Source organism: Neofelis nebulosa, chromosome 8 (genome assembly GCF_028018385.1).
Source record: "Neofelis nebulosa isolate mNeoNeb1 chromosome 8, mNeoNeb1.pri, whole genome shotgun sequence".
In the NCBI taxonomy this organism is placed as follows: domain Eukaryota; kingdom Metazoa; phylum Chordata; class Mammalia; order Carnivora; family Felidae; genus Neofelis; species Neofelis nebulosa.
The window spans coordinates 927,680-949,535 of record NC_080789.1 but is presented as its reverse complement, the minus strand read 5'-3'; the positions used below and the strand labels follow the sequence as shown (position 1 = coordinate 949,535).

At 46.3% G+C, this 21,856-nt stretch overlaps 1 protein-coding gene across 9 annotated transcripts in view; it reads right to left on the bottom strand.

The window, feature by feature from the left end:
- LOC131518666 (protein monoglycylase TTLL8-like) overlaps positions 1-21,856 on the bottom strand; it is an 89,406-nt gene that overhangs the window by 46,935 nt on the left and 20,615 nt on the right. For all 9 annotated transcript variants that reach the window (XR_009265226.1, XM_058740941.1, XM_058740944.1 and 6 more), the window contains 3 exons: positions 18,223-18,409; positions 4,293-4,441; positions 1,781-2,024 (listed from right to left, as the gene is read on the bottom strand). Coding sequence is in view for 8 of the 9 variants with exons in the window: in XM_058740941.1 (XP_058596924.1) it covers positions 1,781-2,024; positions 4,293-4,441; positions 18,223-18,409 (580 nt within the window). In the remaining variant the exon portion in view is untranslated. The remainder of the gene's footprint in view (positions 1-1,780; positions 2,025-4,292; positions 4,442-18,222; positions 18,410-21,856) is intronic.

Genomic DNA, 21,856 nt, shown 5'->3' with positions numbered 1-21,856 from the left:
GAGCTCCCAGAGCCTCAGTTTCCCCATCTGCACCTGGCAATGGACATGGGGCCCTTGAAAAGCTGGTCGGGTGAGACAAAGTGAGAAAGCGTCTCTGTAAAAGTTTCTCGCCTCGTTGCAAACAGGTTTTGAAACAGATACCCTGGCCTAGATGAACCATCTGGATCTGGATGGTGAAGCCTGTCCTGTGACCCCGGATAGGTCGTACTTCCATGGGACAGACAGAAGAAACAAGATATAGGCACACGGAAGGGTCTAGCAACCCGAAAACAGTGGAGTTTGGGTGGTGGACCGACCCACAGTGCCAACGCTGATTTTTGCCGCCATGTCCCAGGCTGGGCGATGCCCTGTCAGAACGACTTCGGGGAATCTCCTTCTGCCTGGGGCGAGGGCTATGGTCCCAGATGGAGAAATGGGGCTCAGAGAGGGCAAGAGTTCTGCCAGGCACTCCCTCAGGGCTTGGTGGGGCCAGGTGACCTCGGGCGGGAGGGCTGGAAGGGCCTCCGTGGGCCTCTCGCTGCCCAGGAGGCTCTTGTGCACAGTGAGCTCAACTCACCTGTGCAGGAACCCCTGGCCCGGCAGAGACAAACTCGCTCCGTGAGCGGCCAGCCGGAACCTCCACTCCCCACAGCCCCTAGCCTGCGGGCCCCGTTTAGTAGCTGAACAGCGGTCAGTCCTCCCAATTCTCAACGGCTCCCCTGTAAAGCCCCCGGTCAGGACGCCTAGGCACCCAGCCCCACACACCCGATGGGGTCACAAAGCAGAACAGGGAACCCTTGGTTTGGACAGAGTCCATGGAAATTCTCCGCCTTGAGGATAGCGTGTTCCCGAGGCTTTGCCAAGAGGCCCTGACCATCCCTGACACACACACATCCTGCCCACTTGGAGATCCCGGCGAGTGTGGGGTCACCGACCCCTGGCACCCCATTCCTGGATGTCGGAGCCTCTGCCCAGCACCTCCATGTGACACCCTCCCAGCACCCTGCCCCCCGGGGGCCTTGACATCTGAGGTGCTGCTCACACTGTTCTGGCCTTTTCTGGCTCAGGTGCTCCCACTCGCCTGGCACGGCCGGGGGCCTCAGAGGACCCCTCAGGCATTGTCACATCCCACAGGCTGCCCCGTCAGGGGCTGCACCCCTACCTCCCCCGCAGCTCCAGCAAGCCCCCCTACCCATCTGCAGGACCCCCCACCCCCCACCCCAGGGCTTCTGGGACTCACAAAGAGGAGGCACGGCAGGGACTACTGAAGGGGCTTGAGGGGCTGGCACAAGCACACGTGCCCTGGGAACCTCCAAAAGTGCCCTGGCCTGCGTGTCGGGCGGATCCAGAGAGAGAAGGCAAGCGAGGCGGCAGGGTATGCACACCCAGATGGCCAGCTGGGGGTGTGCGTGGGAACATGGCCGGCCACCCAGCCCTCCTAGCAGAGGGTGCAGCCACCGCCACGAGGGTGGCTCTGGACCTGCTGTGGAGACGCCATGCCCAGGCCGGCTGGCACGTCTCGGGCACACGGCAATGTTGCTTTTAGGATTTTCTGGAGAAGACAGCCACATCACGGGGGTGCAGAGCACTGGCTCTGAAGGACAGTCGGCCTGGGCCTGCCCCTTGGGGATGGAGATCACTTAACCTACCCGAGCCTCGGTTTCCTCAGTGGTGCCTCAGGTGGTGACGGGTGCCGGCAAACGTGGCCTGGCGCCCCGCCCATCTCCCGCAGGTGTTGGCGGGAGCGCACCGCGCACCGCTTGCGCCCCACGCGCCCCCTTGGGCTGACGCTCCGACTGACCTGTCCAGGTTGTCCAGGGAGAAGCGCTGTGTTGAAAACCGCAGGTAGCTTTCCTTGTAGAACCAGATGGTCAGGGGGTTCCAGTCGGTGACCAGGAACCACTGCCTGATGTCAAACTTGGTGTCGTAGATGAGCAGCGGCGTCTCGATGTACTTCTGCACCACCCACTTGTTATCCTTGGCAGACGGGTGGTCTGTGGTCACCAGCTGCAAGATGTCTTCCACTCGGTTCATGCACACTATGTCTACAAGAGGTCTGCGCTCAGCCCGGGGGCACGGCACACGTGGTCGCGATTCAGCCCCGAGACCCAAGACGGCTTTGATCCAGGACCAGGAGACAGCACAGCTGGGCAGCCAGGCAGGCTCTGTCCTCACGCGGAGGCCATAACCAGAGCATCCCCCGCGCTCTCCCAGCAGGGGGCCAGCCCAACAGAGGACACAAGACTCAACAGAGGACACAAGACTCAACGGAGGACACAAGAGTGGGGAGGGGCAGGGATGGGGACAGAGGCACTTTTATTTTTATTTTTTTTTATCACAGTGACAAAGATAATCTGTCACCATTTGTTGTCTTTTTATTTGAAAGAGAGAGAAAGCAAGTGAGTGGGGGAAATGGAGAAAGAGACAGAGACAGAGACAGAGAGACAGAGAGACAGAGAGAGAGAGAGAGAGAGAATCCCAAGCAGGCTCCACGCTCTACAGTGGGAGGAAGGTCGGGCCTGATGGACTGGAGGGAGCAGACAGGTGCTAGTGGCAAGAGGATCAGGCTCAGGATAGAGCCCGAGGAGGAGCCCCTGGGCCAGCCTGGAGGGGAGGGGCCAGCCTGGAGGGGAGGAGCCCTTGGGCCAGCCTGGAGGGGAGGGGCCAGCCTGGAGGGGAGGGCCCAGCCTGGAGGGGAGGAGCCCCTGGGCCAGCCTGGAGGGGAGGGGCCAGCCTGGAGGGGAGGAGCCCTTGGGCCAGCCTGGAGGGGAGGGGCCAGCCCGGAGGGGAGGGGCCATCCCGGAGGGGAGGGCCCAGCCTGGAGGGGAGGAGGCCCTCCGGGAGAGTGGGCGCAGGCCCAGAGGTGCAGGACCAAATGCAGTAGCATCACAAATTAATGAAACTTTTTAAGTCTCATAAAAATTAACCACTTATGAATTTGAAACAACAAAACTCAAGGGGAAAATGAAATATCCAAACAAAAAAGGGAAGTCTACTTAGACACTCAGGAGAGTGAGAACACCCTACCACACTAACAAGATGGGGGTTGCAGCGAGCACCATCTTTGGAGGAAATTTCATAGACTTAAGGCTTTTATTGTACAAGAAAGACTGGAAATAAATAGGCGTAGCATTAAAGTCAGAGCCAAGGGGGTAAAAAATCCCTCACAGGAAATTGGAAAACTGCAACCTAAGTTTGGTTCTCTGCAAGCACAATTAATATTTAAAAACCTTGAAAATCTGTTTTTAAAAAAGAACACACAGTATTCACCATTAGGAATAAAGAGAACACAGTCATAGCTACAACACAAAATGAGGTGCAAAACCTGAGCCCATCGGACAAAAACCACAGACAAAAGTTACAGGCGTTAAGGACGTGTCTCCAACAGAGACGGGTGCTCACAGGTGAGTTTTAAAAAATAACCAGGGGCGCCTGGGTGGCGCAGTTGGTTAAGCGTCCGACTTCAGCCAGGTCACGATCTCGCGGTCCGTGAGTTCGAGCCCCGCGTCAGGCTCTGGGCTGATGGCTCGGAGCCTGGAGCCTGTTTCCGATTCTGTGTCTCCCTCTCTCTCTGCCCCTCCCCCGTTCATGCTCTGTCTCTCTCTGTCTCAAAAATAAATAAAAAACGTTGAAAAAAAAAATTTAAAAAAAAAAAAATAAAAATAAAAAATAAAAAATAAAAAATAACCAAGTGACAGGAGTTCCACTGTTGTTTGACATGGAAGTCCTCAAGCTGTCCTAGCAGCTGGCACATTGGGAGAGGTGATATAAAAAAAGAAACTCCAGCTCAGTTTAACTTCGGAACATCCTAGTTAATGCGCAAAACTTGGAACCCAGGCGTGAAGACCAGTGTCATGGAGCCGTCTGCCCTGCTTCGAGCCTGCAGCGGCACACCTGCGCACCTGCGCACCTGCACCTGAGCACCCGTGCACCTGCACAGCTGCACCTGAGCACTTGCCCTGTGCACCTGCACCATGCACCTGAGCACCCGCACCTGCGTGCTTGTACCTGAGCACCTGTGCACCTGCACACCTGCACCATGCACCTGTGCACTTGTGCACCTGCACCTGAACACTTGCCCTGTGCACCTGCACCTGCGCCCTGAGCACCCGCACCCGTGAACCTGCATCTGAGCACCTGCACACCTGCACCATGCATCTGTGCACCTGCACACTTGTACGTGAGCACCTGTGCACCTGCACACCTGCACCATGCACCTGCACCCCTGAGCACCTTCACCCGCACACCTGCACCTGGCGCACTGTGTTCTGGGGGCGGCAGTTGGCCGCTCGCGGCCCCCAGCCTCCACTCACCTCGGCCGCGGGACTTGGCTGCGGGCTTGATGATCCAGATGTTCCGAAGCCCGTCGATCTCCGTCTGAGGGTTCACAGACGTGATTTTGTTCAGCAGGGCCTGGCACTGCGAAAAGTGATTTCTCGAATTGGAGATGAAAGCACCACCGCTACAAGGCAAGATCCAGAGAGTCCGTGAGGTTCGTGAGACCTCTGTCACGTATGCATGTGGTCAGCATATTCCTCCACTTTGTGACATGTCTGTCCATTCTCTTTGCAGTGTTTCTTGATAAACAGCATTTTTCGTGTCAACAAAATGCAATTTATCAACTTTCTCTACTACGATTAGTGCTCTTGGTGAACTATTTAAGAAACCTTTGCTTCCTTGTGGTCATGAAAATATACTCCAATGTTTTTTTTTTAACTTTCACATATCACATGATACATCTCAAATTAATCTTTGCGTATTTATGAGACAGGACTCAAGATACACTTTTTTTGTTTGTAAGGATGCTCATTGCTCCAGTGCCATTTGGTGGAAGGACTGACTCTTCCTTGTGGATCTGCAGGTGGCACCTTGATCTTAAGTGACCATGTGCACGAGGATCTGCTTCCAGACTCTGTTCAGTTACACGGTCTGTTAGTGCAGGCAGCCCAATGCCACCCTGTCGCGATTACTGTAGATTTATAGTAAGTCTTGAAATATGGGTAGAAGTCCTCGAATTTTGTTTTTCTTGATCAAGATTTTCTGGCTTTTCTTAAATCATTTATATTTCCAAATAAATTTCGGAATCAGTTTGTCAATTCTTTCTACCTCAGCCCTCAAGGAAAATCCCTGCATAGATTTTGACTGGGATTACCCTGAATCTACAGATTGGAAAATCTATAGTTTGGGAAGAAAACAATCTCTATACCACGGAGTTTTCTAATTCGCAAACATGGTTTTATACACACACACACACACACACACACACACACACACACACAACTTTTTAGGACATTAATTTCTCTGTTTAATTTTATAATGTGTTTAGGGTCTTCAATATATTTTATTATATTTTTTCTGGATATTTGCTGTTATTGTAGGTTGTATTTTAAAATCCCATTTCATGGTTGTTGTTTATGCATACAAACGCAATGGAATTCTGTATATTGACTTGGCAAAACTCACATAATTATGAACTTTCTGCGTGAGTTTTAAATTTTTCTATGCACATAATCAGGTCATCAATATTTGCTTCTTTCTGATCTTAAGCCTCTTATTTCTTTTTATGTACTAAACAAAAACATTATTTAAACTAAACAGACCAGCCAATACTGAGGAGTCGTGATAGTGGACATCTCATTCTGATTTCCAGGGACACTTTCATTTAAGTGTGCTAACAATTTCATTATGAAAGATATTAACTTCAGGATTTTTGTAGATAAACTTGTCAAATTAAGGAAGTGTCTTTCTTTTTCCAGTTTGTTAAAAAAACAAGGTATTTCACAGGTATTGAATTTCATCAATGTTTTGCATCTATGGGAATTATTATATGGTTTTCTTCTTCTGTAAATGTAATAAAATCTACCAATTGACTTTTTTCAAAAATTTTTCATTATGGAAAAATACATATAAAATTTACCATCTTAACCATTTTAAGGGTACAGTTCAATAGTATTAAGAATATGTATGTTGTTGTGCAATCATCACCCCCATGCGTCTCCAGGAGTCTTCTGTCTTCCCAAACTGAAACTGTGTCCCCATTAAATACTCACTCCCGGTCTCCCTTCCCGAGACCACAGTAACCACCATCTACCTTCTGTCTCTATGATTCTGGCATCTCTAAGTACTTCAAACAAGTGAAATCACACCATATTTGTATTTTTTGACTGGCTTATTTCACTTATAATGTCCTCAAGATTCATTCATATTGTAGCAGAAACCAGAACTTCGTTAAACCCATTTTGAGTTCCTGGAACTTAAGTTGGATATAAAGAAATAAAACTGCTTTTATTCACAGATGACATATCCTTCCCATATGTAGGAAATCCTAAGGAATACACACACACACACACACACACACACACAGTACAAACTACTAGAAATAATAAATGGGTTCAGCAAAGTCATAGTTACAAGACCAATATAAAAAAATCGATTGTATTTTTATATTCTGCCAATAAAAAAATTCTAGAACAAAATTAAGAAAACAGTTCCATTCACAAGAGTATCAAAAAGAATAAAATACATAGGCATGCATTTAACAAAAGAAATGCACAGTTTGAAAACCACAAAACATTGTTGACATCCATGTTAAAAAACCTAAACAAGAGGAGAAACAAATTTGTGGAAATTAACAGATTCCTTTTTTTTAATGTTTATTTTTGTGAGAGTGAGAGAGAGTGCACAGGCATGCATGAGCAGGGAAGGGGCAGAGAGAGAGGTGCACAGAGGAGCTCTGACAGCAGACAGCCCGACATGGGGCTTGATCTCACAAATCATGAGACCATGACTTGAGCCAAAGTCGGACACTTAACCAACTGAGCACCCAGGAGCTCCTTAACACATTCTTAAATAACCAATGGGTAGAAATCACAAGGAAATTAGAAAATACTTAGAGGGGCACGTGGGTGGCTTAGTTGGTTAAGCATCTTTGATTTCAGCTCAGGTCATGATCTCAAGATTCACGGGATGAAGCCCTGCATCGGGCTCTACACTGATAGTGTGGAGCCTTCTTGGGACTCTCTCTCTCTCCCTCTCTCTCTCTCTGCCCCTCCACAGCTAGTGTTCTCTCTCTCCCTCTCTCTCAAAATTAATAAACATTTTTTTTAAAAGAGAGAAACTAGACAAAGAAACTAGACCCAAAGCTAGCATAATGAAGTAATCAATAAAGATTAGAGCAGAATTAACGAAAAAAGAGAAAATTAGACTAAAAGTTGACTCTTTGAAAAGATCAACAAAATGGACAAACTTTTAGCTCCATGGACTTAGAAAAGAAAGAATACACAAACTGCTAAAATAAAAAAATGATATTGGGGACATTACTACTGATTTTACAGAAATAAAAAAGATTATAAGGGAGTACTATGAAGAGCTGTACACCAACGAATGGAATAATCTAGATGAAATGGGCAAATCCCCAAGAAATACAAAACCTACCAAGATTCAATCATGAAGAAACAGAAAACATGAATAGCTTTATAACTACTAAGGGGACTGAATCAGTAATCAAAAATCTCCCAACAAAGAAAAGCCCAGGACCTGATGGCTTTGCTGGTGAATTCTATCAAACATTTAGAGAAGCCCCATACCATCCCTTCTCAAATTTTCCCTAAAAACTGAAGAGGAGGGAACACTTTCTAAATCATTCCATGAGGGAGGCCACCAGCACTGCCTTGATACCAAAGCCAGACAAAGACACTATAAGAAAAGTACACACCAATACCCCTTATGAGCAATGATGCAAAAACACTTTAACAAAATGCTAGCAAACCAAACTCGGCAGCATATTAAAAGATTATACACCACGACCAAGTGGGATTTATTCCTGGAATGTAAGGATGGTTCGACATGTGAAAACTGATTGAGTTAATATATCAACTTAACAGGAGAAGGGGAGGGGCACCTGAGTGGCTTAATTGGTTGAGCGCCTGACTCTTGAATTCGGCTCAGGTCATGATCCCAGGGTTGTGGGACTGAGCCCCACACTGGGCTCTGTGCTGAGTGTAGAGCCTGCTTAAGATTCTCTTGCTCTCTCTCCTCCTCTACCCCACCCTGCTTGTACACTCTCTCTCTAAAAATAAAATAAAATAAGATAAAATAAAATAAAATAAAATAAAGTAAAATAAAATAAAATAATTAAAAAACAGGCGAAGGGAAAAAACCTACATGATCATGTTGATGCAGAAAAAGTATTTGACAAAATTTAACAACCTTTCCTAATAAAAACACTCAACAAACTAGGAATAGAAGGAAACTACCTCAATGTAGTAAAGGCTGTGTATGAAAACGTCAGCAATCATTATCCTCAGTGGTGACAGACTGGAAGCTTTCCTTTAAGACTGAGAATAGGACAAGAATGCCTACTTTCAACATTCAACACACTGATGGAAGTGTTAGCAAGAGCAGGCAGGCAAGGAAAAGAAATAAATGGCATTCAAACGGGACAAGGAGAGGTAAAATGACCTGTTTGTAGATGATATGATTGTATAAGCAGAAAATCCTAAAAAGTCCACCACAAAAAAACCCTGTTACAGCTAATAAATGAAATGCAAAGTAGTAAGATACAACGTCAACAGCAACAACACAATCAGTTGTGTATCTATACACTAGCAAGGAGCAATCTGGAAAGGAAAAAAGGAAACTACATAAACAATTCCACTTATAATCACATCAAGAAGAATAACACACTGGGGCGCCTGGGTGGCGCAGTCGGTTAAGCGTCCGACTTCAGCCAGGTCACGATCTCGCGGTCCGTGAGTTCGAGCCCCGCGTCAGGCTCTGGGCTGATGGCTCGGAGCCTGGAGCCTGTTTCCGATTCTGTGTCTCCCTCTCTCTCTGCCCCTCCCCCGTTCATGCTCTGTCTCTCTCTGTCCCAAAAATAAAAAAAAATAAAAAACGTTGAAAAAAAAATTAAAAAAAAAAAAAGAATAATAACACACAGTGTGTAGGAACCAACCAAGGAAGTGAAAGGCACAACGAAAACAAAAAATTGCTGGAAGACTTGAAAGAAGGCAGAAATAAATGGAAACACATCCATGTTTATGGATTAAAAGATTTAATTTTGTTTAAGGTGTTAACAGTTTCCAAAATGATCTACAAATTCCATACAATATCAAAATACCAATGGTATTTTTCACAGAAAAAAAAAAAAAAACCATCCTAAAATTCAAACAGAATCTCAACGGGCCCAAATAGCCAAAAATAATCTTGAAACAGAAGAGCAAAGGTGGGTGACACACACTTTTTGATATCAAAACTTACTACAAAGCTACAGGAATCAAGATAGTGCGTTACTGGCATAAAGACAGACATAAGACCAATGAAATAGAACAGAGAGCCCAGGGACAGGGGAGCCAAGACTATTCAACGGGGAAGGGACAGACTCTTTAACGATGGTGCTGGGAAAACTGGATATCCATGTGCAAAAGAATGAATTTGGGCCCTTACCTAAAACCATATGAAAAAATTAATTCAAAATGGATCAAAGACCTAAATGTAAGATCAAAAAAACTATGAAAGTCTTAGAAAAAAACGCAGGGCAAAATCTTCAAAACATTGAATTTCACAGTGATTTCTCTGACATCATTTGACAGCAATTTCTATGACAGCAAAGCACAGGCGACGACGAGAGAAAAAACAGACAAATTGGACCCCATGAAAAGTTTTAAATGTGTGCATTAAAGATATGATCAACAGAATAAAAAGGCAACCCATGAAATGAAAGTGTTTGCAAGTCATGTATCTGATAGGGGCTATTAGATGCATCTCTGTATGTCCATAACAGAGAACTCAACAACTAAACAAACTGATTCACAAATGGGCAAAGGGCTTGAACAGACACTTCTCCAAAGAAGACCTACAAATGGCCAATAAGAGGGGCACCCGGGTGGCTCAGTCTGTTGAGCGTCCGACTTCGGCTCAGGTCACGATCTCGTGGTTTGTGAGTTCGAGCCCCGCGTCGGGCTCTGTGCTGACAGCTCGGAGTCTGGAGCCTGCTTCAGATTCTGTGTCTCCCTCTCTCTCTGCCCCTCCTCTGCTCATGCTCTGTCTCTCTCTGTCTCTCCAAAACAAATAAACGTTTAAAAAACAACAATCATGGGGCTTTCCATTCCTTTCTGCGATTATGTGATTCTCTCTGAGATGATTTCTTTCAGGGTGACAAAATTCCTTTAATATTTGTTACAGTCATGTTCTGCTGCTGAAGAACCCTCCGGTTTTAGTTTGTCTTCATTTTCAAAGGTCCTTCCGCTGGTGTAGAGTTGTAGCGGCAGCTCCCCACTCCCCCACCCCCGCCCCTCCCACCAGCACTCTGGAGATATTCCATCGTCTTTGAGCGTTCATGGTTTCTGTTGAAAATTAGCTGTCGCCCTCAGTCTTACCACCGCTGCTCTGAAACACTGATTTTATCCCCTCAAGCTGCCTTTTAAGATGTCCTTTGTTTCTTTTTTCTTTTTTTAGAAGTCTGACTTTACGGTGCCTCAATGTGGTTTTCTTTGTATGTCCTCTGCCTAGAGTTTTCAGAGTTTTTCAATCTGTGTGTTGGGGTCTTTTATCAATTTGGAAAAGTTCTCAGCCATTATCTTCAACTGTTCCTTCTGCTTCATTCTGCTCCTCCCCTTCTTGGACACCAGTTATATGCATAGCGGCCCGTGTGACTGTGGCTCATCTGTCTCTTTGCTCTGTGCTGTTTTCATCGTTCCTTTTTCCGCTCTGAGGTTAAGTTTGGATATTTTCTATGGGCCCATCCTGAGGTTTACCAGCCTTGTCTTCTACTGTCTCCAGGCTGATTTTATGTCTACCCAGCTCTAACTCCAGCATCAGGACCATCCTTCTTACATCACTTGTCTTTGCCCTTACTCTCCGTCAGATTTTCCTGCCTCTTCTCAGTCTCATGATGTTTGCATGCTGGCCCTTGTCCCTAAAGGGCGTACAAGGCGGAAGTTTATGCTCTTTCCCCAGGGTGGGCTCACACTCTCGTCCGTCGTAGATATGGTGTGGCGCTCACGTCCTCAACTGGGCAGCCGGGAGCGAAGCCAGCTTGTAGCTGGACAGGTTCAGTGCGCTCTGGCGTCAGGTGTCTCCAGAGTAGGACTGAAACATGCTGCTGCAGGTCCTGTCCTTCAGGAGAAACTTCTTCCCCAATCCCTCGGAACTAGAAGGCTTCACTGTCTTTTCAGCCCAGACAGACCATCTTCTGTGCCCTGGGAAAAACTGGCCGTGTGTTTTGACCTCTAGATTTAGGTCTTTCATGGCAGTTGACATGGCCAAGTGGCTTTTCATTCCTTAAGAAATTCAGGCCAAGCCTGGACCTGACCCTTCACCCGGATTTGTCAGATAGTCCTAGGGAATAACCTGGCCGACAAACTCGGCTCACCCAGGAGCGGCTTTTCTGTGCCACTTGTAGCTCACCTGTCCCTCCTCATTTCCACAACCCTCGGACATTTTGAAAAACATGAATTTTGCAATTTATCTGGGTTTTTTTTCCTACTTGTTATGACAGGTGTAATGGCCAGCCACCGCTTACTACTTATGACCTAAATAGGGAAGCATCCTAATTAAATGTTGTTAATCACTTTATCTCCTATGTTTGATTTCTAATTATGCATGTTTGCTTCTGTCTTTCAGGGTTTACCTTAGAGATTACAATATACACTTTTTTTTTTTTAAACATTTTATTTATTTATTTTTTTTTTTTAAATTTTTTTTTTTTTTTTTTTTTTTTTATTTATTTTTGAGACAGGGAGAGATAGAGCATGAATAGGGGAGGGTCAGAGAGAGGGAGACACAGAATCTGAAACAGGCTCCAGGCTCTGAGCTGTCAGCACAGAGCCCGACGCGGGGCTCGAACTCACGGACCGCGAGATCATGACCTGAGCCGAAGTCGGCCGCTTCACCGACTGAGCCACCCAGGTGCCCCTACAATATACCTTCTTGATTTATTATTGCTTATTTTCAGTCAGACCTTTACCAGTTCCCAAACAGCATCCCAGCAGGGGGACTCCATTCACTCCCTTCTCATTTGCTATGCTCTTGTCATTTATTTCACCTCTACTTATATTTTTTCCGTTTTTCATTGTCATAAAAGAAACGTAACAAAATTTGCCATCTGAGCCATTTAAAAATATTCACTTAAGTGTGTTAAATATCTCGATAATGTGGTGCGACCATCGCCACCTCTGTCTCTACAGCTCTGTTCATCCTGGAAAACTGGAACCGTGTCCCCATTAAACACCAGCTCCCCATGTTCCCTCCCGCCCCTGGCCCCTATCCTCTAATTGCTGTCCCCGTGAATCTGACTACGCCAGGTGCCTCATACAAGTAGAGCCATACTGCACTTGTCCTCGGGGTTCATCTGTGTTGTAGCAGCTGTCAGAGTTTCCTTCCTTTTAAAGGGTAAATGAGAATTGAGTTGTGTGTACGTAGTACGTTCTGCTTATCCGTTCGTCTGTCAATAGACACTTGGTTGCTTCCACGTTTTAGCCATTGTGAATATGCTGCTATAAGCAGGGGCGTGCTAACGTCTCTTCGAGAGTCTGCGTTCACTTGCTCCGGGCAACACCCAGAGGTGCGATTTCCAGGTGATACGGTAATGATATTTTCAACTTTTGCAGGAACCGCCATGCGTTTTCCACAGCAGCAGCACCATTCTACCTCCGCACCAATAGTGCACAGGTCTTCCAATTTCTCTACATCATTGCCAACATTTGTTATTTTCTGTGCTTTTTTTTTTTTTTAATTTAAAATTTTTTTTTCAACGTTTTTTTATTTATTTTTGGGACAGAGAGAGACAGAGCATGAACGGGGGAGGGGCAGAGAGAGAGGGAGACACAGAATCGGAAACAGGCTCCAGGCTCCGAGCCATCAGCCCAGAGCCTGACGCGGGGCTCGAACTCACGGACCGCGAGATCGTGACCTGGCTGAAGTCGGACGCTTAACCAACTGCGCCACCCAGGCGCCCCTATTTTCTGTGCTTTTTAAAGCGTGATGTCCATTCTAATGGGTGTGAGGTAGTATCTCACTGTAGGCTTGATTTTCATTTCCTTAATGATCAGTGGTATTGAGCATCTTATTGGCCATTTGTGTTTTTAATTTTTATTTAAAAATTTTTTTTTCAACATTTATTTATTTTTGGGACAGAGAGAGACAGAGCATGAACGGGGGAGGGACAGAGAGAGAGGGAGACACAGAATCGGAAACAGGCTCCAGGCTCTGAGCCATCAGCCCAGAGCCTGACGCGGGGCTCGAACTCACGGACCGTGAGATCGTGACCTGGCTGAAGTCGGACGCTTAACCGACTGCGCCACCCAGGCGCCCCTAAAAATTTTTTTTGATACTTTATTTCTTTTTGATAGACAGAGAGAGACAGAGCACAAATGGGGGAGGGGCAGAGAGAGAGGGAGGGTTCTCTCTCATCAGCACAGAGCCCGATGCAAGCCCCATGATTGTTTAAAGCAACAGTAACAGTCACGTCTTGGGTTTGCATCTACACAGAAGTCAAATGTATGACAAAGCAGCATAGAGGGAAGGAGGCAGTAAATGGAGCTAAACTATTGTAAGGTTTCAAATCGTCCAAGAAATGCTAAAAAAAAAAAAAATTTAAGATGGACTGTGATGAGTCAAAACTGCATATTGTAATATCTAGTGTAACCACTAAAAATACAAAACTATATAGCTTGAAATAGAGTATAGGAGATGAAATGGAATAATTGGAACTAGTTCCCGCATGAGAAGAAGGTAGGACAGGAAGTATAATGAAACAAAGAGGAGGTCAGTAAATAGAAAACAAAGAGAAAGATGATAAATGTAAACCCAGCTATATTCATAATGACTCCGTGTAAATGGAAAAAACACTCCAACAGAAAAAGATGGTAAGACTGGGCAGAAAGCAAAACCTAGCCGTTAACATATGCTCTTTATATGAGACCCACTTCAAAATATAAAGGCACCAACAGATTGAGAGTAAGAAGGTTGAAAAAGCTACACACCTTGCACACACCAACCAAAGGAAAGCTACACGAACATCACAAAGAGTAGAATCAATGCAAGAAATATCGATAGCATTAAAGAGGACATTTTGTAACGAGGAAAAGGTCCGACCGCAGGAAGACAAAACAGTCCTGAGCTGGATGTAGTGAATAATCACACAGCTAAAAGCAGAAATGCAAGAACATCAAACGTATTTGGAGATTTTAATTCTGTTCTCTCAGTAACTCAGAGAACAAGCAGGCAACGTTATCAGCGAAGATACAGATTTTAGAAACTTGACTCAATTGACTTTTCAGAACACACTACTAGTCCTCAAGTCTGCATGAGAGGTTTGCTAAAACACATCACATGCTGGGCCAAAAGCAAGTTTCAACAAAACTCATGTTTCTCCTTCTTCTAAGTGATGGGCCCGAGCCCACACTTCAATAGAACTAGGTTTTGAATTCAGGCCTACTGCCCCGGAAACCCATGTCCATTTAATTATGCTAATGGCCTCTAATGTGTATTGTTCATCAGTGGTGGATGTCTGTATATAGAAAACAGAACATTGATCTTTATCCCTTACCATACACAGAACTTAAGATTAATTGTAAAAGGCTAAAAGTGAAAGAAAAAACATTAAAGCATCTAGAAGAACTCAGAGGAGAACATTTTCATGACATTGGATAAGTAAAGGTTTCTTAAACAGGACTCTTAAAAGCCCTACCATAATAGAAAAACTCAAAACACCGGGCTTCATAAAAAAAAAAAAAAAAGAATGAAAGAAATCATTGAGAGGTAAAAAGACAAGGCATACACTAAGAGGGGGTATTCTTTTTTTATATAGTATAGTTAATCAATCTTTATTTTATTTATTTATTTATCTTAATGTTTAGTTTTGAGAGAGAGAGAGAGAGAGAGACAGAACATGACATGAGTCGGGGTGGGGCAGAGACAGAGGGAGACACAGACTCCAAAGCAGGCTCCAGACTGAGCTGTCAGCACAGAGCCCGACGCAGGGCTTGAACCCATGAACCGTGAGATCATGACCTGAGCCAAAGTCAGATGCTCAACTGACTGAGACACCCAGGCACCCTGGGAGAGTATTCTTTATTTTATTTTGTTTTTTTATTTTTTTTAAATATGAAATTTATTGTCAAATTGGTTTCCCATACAACACCCAGTGCTCATCCCAAAAGGTGCCCTCCTCAATACCCATCACCCACCCTCCCCTCCTTCCCACCCCCCAACAATCCCTGAAAGGGTATTCTTTTTTTATTTTTAAAAATTTTTTTTTAACGTTTATTTATTTTTCAGACAGAGAGAGACACAGCATGAACGGGGGAGGGGCAGAGAGAGAGGGAAACACAGAATCGGAAGCAGGTTCCAGGCTCTGAGCCATCAGCCCAGAGCCCGACCCAGGGCTCGAACCCGCGGACCGCGAGATCGTGACCTGAGCCGAAGTCGGACGCTTAACCGACTGAGCCGCCCAGGCGCCCCTGAAAGGGTATTCTTAATGCACATATCCAACAAAGGACTCAATGAGGAATGCTTAGAGTACTCTTAGAAATCCATTTAAAGGGGCACCTGGGTGGCGCAGTCGGTTAAGCGTCCGACTTCAGCCAGGTCACGATCTCACGGTCTGTGAGTTCGAGCCCCGCGTCAGGCTCTGGGCTGATGGCTCGGAGCCTGGAGCCTGCTTCCGATTCTGTGTCTCCCTCTCTCTCTGCCCCTCCCCCGTTCATGCTCTGTCTCTCTCTGTCCCAAAAATAAACGTTACAAAAAAATAAATAATAAATAATAAAAAAAAAATAAAAATGGGCAGAAGACATGAACAGACATTTCCCCATAGAAGACACCCAGATGGCCAACAGACACATGAAAAGATGCTCCACATCACTCATCATGGCGGAAATACAAACCAAAACCATGATGGGATACCACCTCACACCTGTCAGAATAGCTACAAGAAGTAGCAGGTGTTGGTGAGGATGTGGAGAAAGGGGAACCATCTTGCACTGCCGGCGGGAACGTAACCTGGCGAAGCCACTCTGGAAAACAGTGTGGAGGTTCCTCCGAAAGTTAAAAATGGTAATTGCACTACTGAGTATTTACCCAAGGAATACAAAAACACTAATTCGAAAGGATACGTGCATCCCTGTTTACTGCAGCATTTTCTACAATAGCCAAATCATGGAAACAGCCCAAGTGTTCGTTGACAGATGAGTGGATAAAGAAGATGCTGTATGTATACATATACACGGTGGAATACTACTCAGTGATGAAAAAGAATGAAATCTCGCCATTTGCGATAACATGGATGGAGCTAGAGAGTATAATGCTAAGCAAAATAAGTCGGAAAAAGACAAATACTACGTGATTTCACTCAACAAACAAAACAAATGAGCAAAGGGGAAAAAATGAGGGAAACAAACCAAGAAACAGACTCAACTACAGAGAAGACACCGATGGTCACCAGAGAGGAGGCGGGGGATGGGAGAAACAGGTGATCAAGATTAAGGGGTGCACCTGTTGGGCTGAGCACTGGGTGACGGATAGAAGCGTTGAGTCACCAGATTGCCCACCTGAACTAATATCACACTGTATGCCAACTATACTGGACTTTAAAAAGGACACAGAGAACATTTTAAAAAGACTGCCAAGCTAATAGGAAAGTGACGGTGATAATACAAACATTAACAACGACAAGAAAATAATCAATAAAAATTTTTTAATTAATACGATTTAAAAAGACACAACCAACCTGATTTTTAAATACACGAGAGACGCGGACAAGCACCTCCCAAAAGAAGATACTCAAGGGGCGCCTGGGTGGCGCAGTCGGTTAAGCGTCCGACTTCAGCCAGGTCACGATCTCGCGGTCCGTGAGTTCGAGCCCCGCGTCAGGCTCTGGGCTGATGGCTCGGAGCCTGGAGCCTGTTTCCGATTCTGTGTCTCCCTCTCTCTCTGCCCCTCCCCCGTTCATGCTATGTCTCTCTCTGTCCCAAAAAAAAAAAAAAAAAAAAAAAAAAAAAAAACGTTGAAAAAAAAAAAAATTAAAAAAAAAAAGAAGATACTCAAATGACTGACAAGCATCTGAAGCGATATCCAACCGCCCGGTCGTCAGAGGAGTGCAAGCGAAGAACAAGAAGAGAGAACTGAAAAGACTCGTGGTGACAAGGCTGCCTGCCATGTGCAGGAAGCGTAGCCCACGCTCAGTGCTGCTGGCATCTGGATACGTGGAACCACTCTGGAAAATGTTCAAACACCGGGGGTAACCCAGCTGCTCACCCACGTCAGGAGGGAAAGTTCTGTGCCCTGTGGATAGCAGAAAACCCGGCTGCGCGCACAGTGTGGATGAACCCCACAGATTCCGTGTCAAGTGAAAGTCACAAAGGAGAGAGCACAGCCTGCGTGAGTCCATGACCGTGAAACCCCACAACGAAACTGGTTACGGCGGTAGCAGTCGGGTGCGACCTCTGCGGGGTCTCTGCCTGGGAGGGTGCCTAGGGGGCCTGATGGGGGCTGCAAATGGTTTTCATCCCGAGCTGGGTGGTGGTCTCGCCGGGTGGGTACACGTGCAGAAGTACATCCGGCTGGACAGATAGCACACGCAGCTGTACTCGATCCAAAGGAAAAGAAGATACTCGACTGATCCAAAAGAAGTAAAGAAGGAAGGAAAGAACAACAGTGTCCCTGGGGTGGTGGGGGCGGGGGGCTCTGGGCAGACCCTCCTCACAGTCCTGCTCCTGCTGCAGGGGCGCCTGGGTCACCTCTGCCCCAGCTCCTCTGTTGGCCGCTGTTCAGGGGGTGCTGGGTCTCCCCCCGCCCCCCGGGAAGGACTCGGCCTTCCCTTCGGGAGACGGGGAGGAGAGCCAAGCTCAACCTCTGGATTCCCATGTGGCAGGGAGCCCTGAAGGCCGTGGAGAGTCAGCTGGGCTGGGCCGAGCAAGCGTTCTGCTCTGTCCAGAGCCCACTCGTGGGGTTCAAATGAGGTAAAAGACAAGAACCGTGTGGAAGATGCTTTAGGCGACGTTACCCAAAGGAGCCCCCAAGGGAGTGTCATCCTTTTATGAGCCAACAGGGACTTGGTGGGATCTGCGTACCCCAGCACCCTGACAGGAGCCCCAACCCCGGACAGGCGCTCCAGGTGTCCCAGGGCGGGACTTCCCTGGACAGCTCCTGAAGCCCCCGGCCCCCCAGACACCCCCGCCCCCCCGTGTAGGTGAGCCTTGCTGCCCAGCACATCTTACTGAACGGGGGACACGGGGCGCGTCTTACTCAACGAGGGAGTAGTATTGCTGTGTCAGGTCCTTCCACTCGTCCTCCGTGAGGTCCTGGGCGGCGTCCTTGGAGATGTCGATGTCCTCGTGCTCCAGCTGACCCAGGTAGGCCTGGCACACCTTGCATGCGGTGTCCACGAGCTCCCCCGAGAGGCCCATGGGCTTGGATTCCGCATTCTCGGGAACTGAAACCCAAACACAGGCTCGTGGAGGGGGGACCACCTGGGGCACCGGACACAGGCCGCCCCAGCCCGGCCAACCTGGGCACCACGCCTGCGTCTGGCCTTCCCGCTGCTCTGCCCTCCAGCCACACTCAGCACCCACGAACGCGACACTACTTCCTGACTTGCTACATACAAAAGCCCGGCTTTCCTGAGCCCACGCTGGTGGGCCGGTAAGTACTTGGTGAGCAGTCCTGCCTGACGCCCACGAGCCACTGTGAGCTTACCCACTCTTACCCAGCATCTCACTCTCCTGGAACCCCAGAGTCAAGCTGGACCCCTGGGTCTCAGGAAGCATGGGGAGCTCCCCCGGCAAGGCGAAAGCGACCCTCGAGAGGCTGAGCTCCCACGCGAGGCAGCCCGGGCCTGGGCCCCCCCACCCCCAAGCCACTGAGGGAGAGGGAGCTCACAGCCAGCATCTGTCTGCGCGCACTTATGGGGAAGGAGCCTGAAGAAAGGTAAACCCAGGGACCAGGAGGCTTGCTGGGATGAAAACAACTCCACAAACTGGGGCAGGGTGGGCATGGGGGTCAGGCCCTGCATGGGCGGAGGCCTCACAGACCCCGGCAGTGCTGGGCCCGGGAGAAAGAGCTGCATTCACACGGCTGTTGTAGACATTACAATGTGCGTTTTTAACCTGTATTGTGGTGAAATCCACAGAACATAAAAATAAGCATTTTCAAGGGGAAAACTGCACTTCTGTTTTCTGATCAGGCACACAAGGGACCTGGAAGTTGTCAACCTGGCCTGACAACAAGTAAAAAGAATCAACAACTCTTCTTTGCTGCTTCAGAGCTGAGGTCGCCGGACAAACCATCGTCCCCGAAATCTGCAGAGACGGTCAGGTGGATACAGCGAACTGCACCTCACCAGGTCAGAACCCCCCAGACGCCAACACCCGGACAGGAAACCTGAACTGTAATTGATGAAGGCTCCGTGTGGACAGATCTGAGGGTTAAAAGTTCCAGGACAGTCTGGCTCAGGGGGCCCCCATGCTTTCATCAGTCTTACCTCTGGCAACTTGACCTGGTTTTCACAGTGAGTATGGGAGAAAAATCCCCTCCTGCTTCTGGCAAGGAAAGGGAAAAGGGACCATCTTGCAAATTGCCAGAGCATTCTGTTCTTCAGGAGGCCCGCCCTCAGGAGAAATAGTTGCCCAGAGCCTGACCTGCTGGGAGAAGGCAAAGACCCAACTCCAGCCCCCGCTAGCCCTCTGTCCCGCCAAAGGGGGTAAAAACTGAGAAGCACAGTGACGTTCATAGTCCGGGGGCACAGGTTCACTAAAGACTGAGACCTAATCATGAGATTATAGAACACTCTTTCAGACAAAATTTTTTTAAAAAATTGAGGAAATTTTTTTGCCAGTAGACCTGCCAAGAAATGTCAAGTTTTTCAAAGAGAAGGAAAATAACATAGGTCGGTTCCACAAGAAAGGAAGAGTGTTAGGAAAGGAATGAATGAAGGTAAAGTACAAACTTTTACTTTTCTTATTCTTGATATTTTATTTTTCTTATTCTTATTTTTAATAAGAATATTTTTATTATTCTTGGGGTGCCTGGATGGCTCAGTCACTTAAGCGTCAGACTCGATTTCGGCTCAGGTCATGATCCCATGGTCATGGGATAGATCCCTGCATCAGGCTCTGCACTGAAGGTGAGGAGCCTGCTTCAGATTCTGTGTCTCCCCATCTTTCTGCTCCTCCCCTGCTCGCTCTCTGTCTCTCTCCCTCAAAATAAGTACATTTTTTTAAAAAAGAGAAGACATCATTATAGATCTCATGAACATTGAAAAGATAGTAAAGAAATACCATGAACTCTCTGCACACAAATTTGATAATCTAGATGAAGCGGACCAATTTATTGAAAGACACGACCTATGGGGCGCCTGGGTGGCGCAGTCGGTTAAGCGTCCGACTTCAGCCAGGTCACGATCTCGCGGTCCGTGAGTTCGAGCCCCGCGTCAGGCTCTGGGCTGATGGCTCGGAGCCTGGAGCCTGTTTCCGATTCTGTGTCTCCCTCTCTCTCTCTGCCCCTCCCCCGTTCATGCTCTGTCTCTCTCTGTCCCAAAAATAAATTAAAAAAAAAAAAAAAAAATGTTGAAAGACACGACCTGTCAAAATTCACACAAAAAGAAATAGATGATCTGAAGAGACCTATATCTATTAAATAAATTGAATCAGCAATTAATAACCTTCTAAAACAGAAAGCACCAGGTTCAAATGGGTTCACTGGTGAATTCTACCATTTAAAGAAGAAATTATAGCAATTTTCCACAATCTCAGTAGATAGAAACAGGGAATACTTCCTTCCTTGTTCTATGAAGCCAGCATTACCCTATCACCAAAACCAGAGAAAGACATGAGAAAAGAAAAGACTAACATCTCTCATGAATAATAATACAGAAATCCTCACTAAAATATTAGCAAGTCAAATCCACAATGTATAAAAAGAATTATACACCATAATCAAATAAGATTTATCTTAGGTATGCAAAACTGGTTCAACATTTGAAAATCAATTAATGTAATCTATTACACATCAAAAGGCTAAAGAAGAAAAATTACGTGATCATATCGATACAGAAAAACATTTGACAAAATTCAACTCACATTCATGATAGAAGCTCTCAGCAAGCTAGGAATAGAGAGGAACTTCCTCAACTTGATAAAGAATATATACAAAAACCCCCTATAGCTAACATTATACTTAATGGTGAGAAATGAGAAATTTACACTCTAAAATCAAATGCAAGGCAAGGACCTCCTCCCTCTCACCACTGTTTTTCCAACATCATACTGGAAATCCTAGCTAATGCAATGAGACAAGAAAATAAGAGGCACACAAATTGAGCAGGAAATAAAACTGTCTTTATTCATAGATAACATGATTATCTATGTAGAAAATCTGAAAGAACTGACAAAAAACTCCTAGAACTAATAAGTGACTAGTTAATCACTTTCCCACATACCAGAAATGAATTATTGGAATTTGAAATTAAAAACACAACACCATTTACATTAGCACCCAAAAACTTAAATAAATATATAAATAAATAAATCTAACAAAATACGTTCAAGATCTATATGAGGAAAACTACAAAACTCTGATAAACGAAATCAAAGAAGAATGAAATTAATAGTGAGATATCCCATGTTCACGAATAGGAAAGATTTATTGTCAAGATGTCAGTTCTTGGGGTGCCTGGGTGGCTTGGTTAGTTGAGCATCAGACTTTTGATTTCAGTTCAGGTCATAATCTCACAGTTTGTGGGATCAGACCCCGCGTCGGGCTCCATGCTGACAGCATAAAGCCTGCTTGGCATTCTCTCTCTCTCCCCTCTCTCTGCCCCTCCTCCCCTTTTACTGTCTTTGTCTCTCTCAAAATAAATAAACTTAAAAAAAAAGATGTCAGT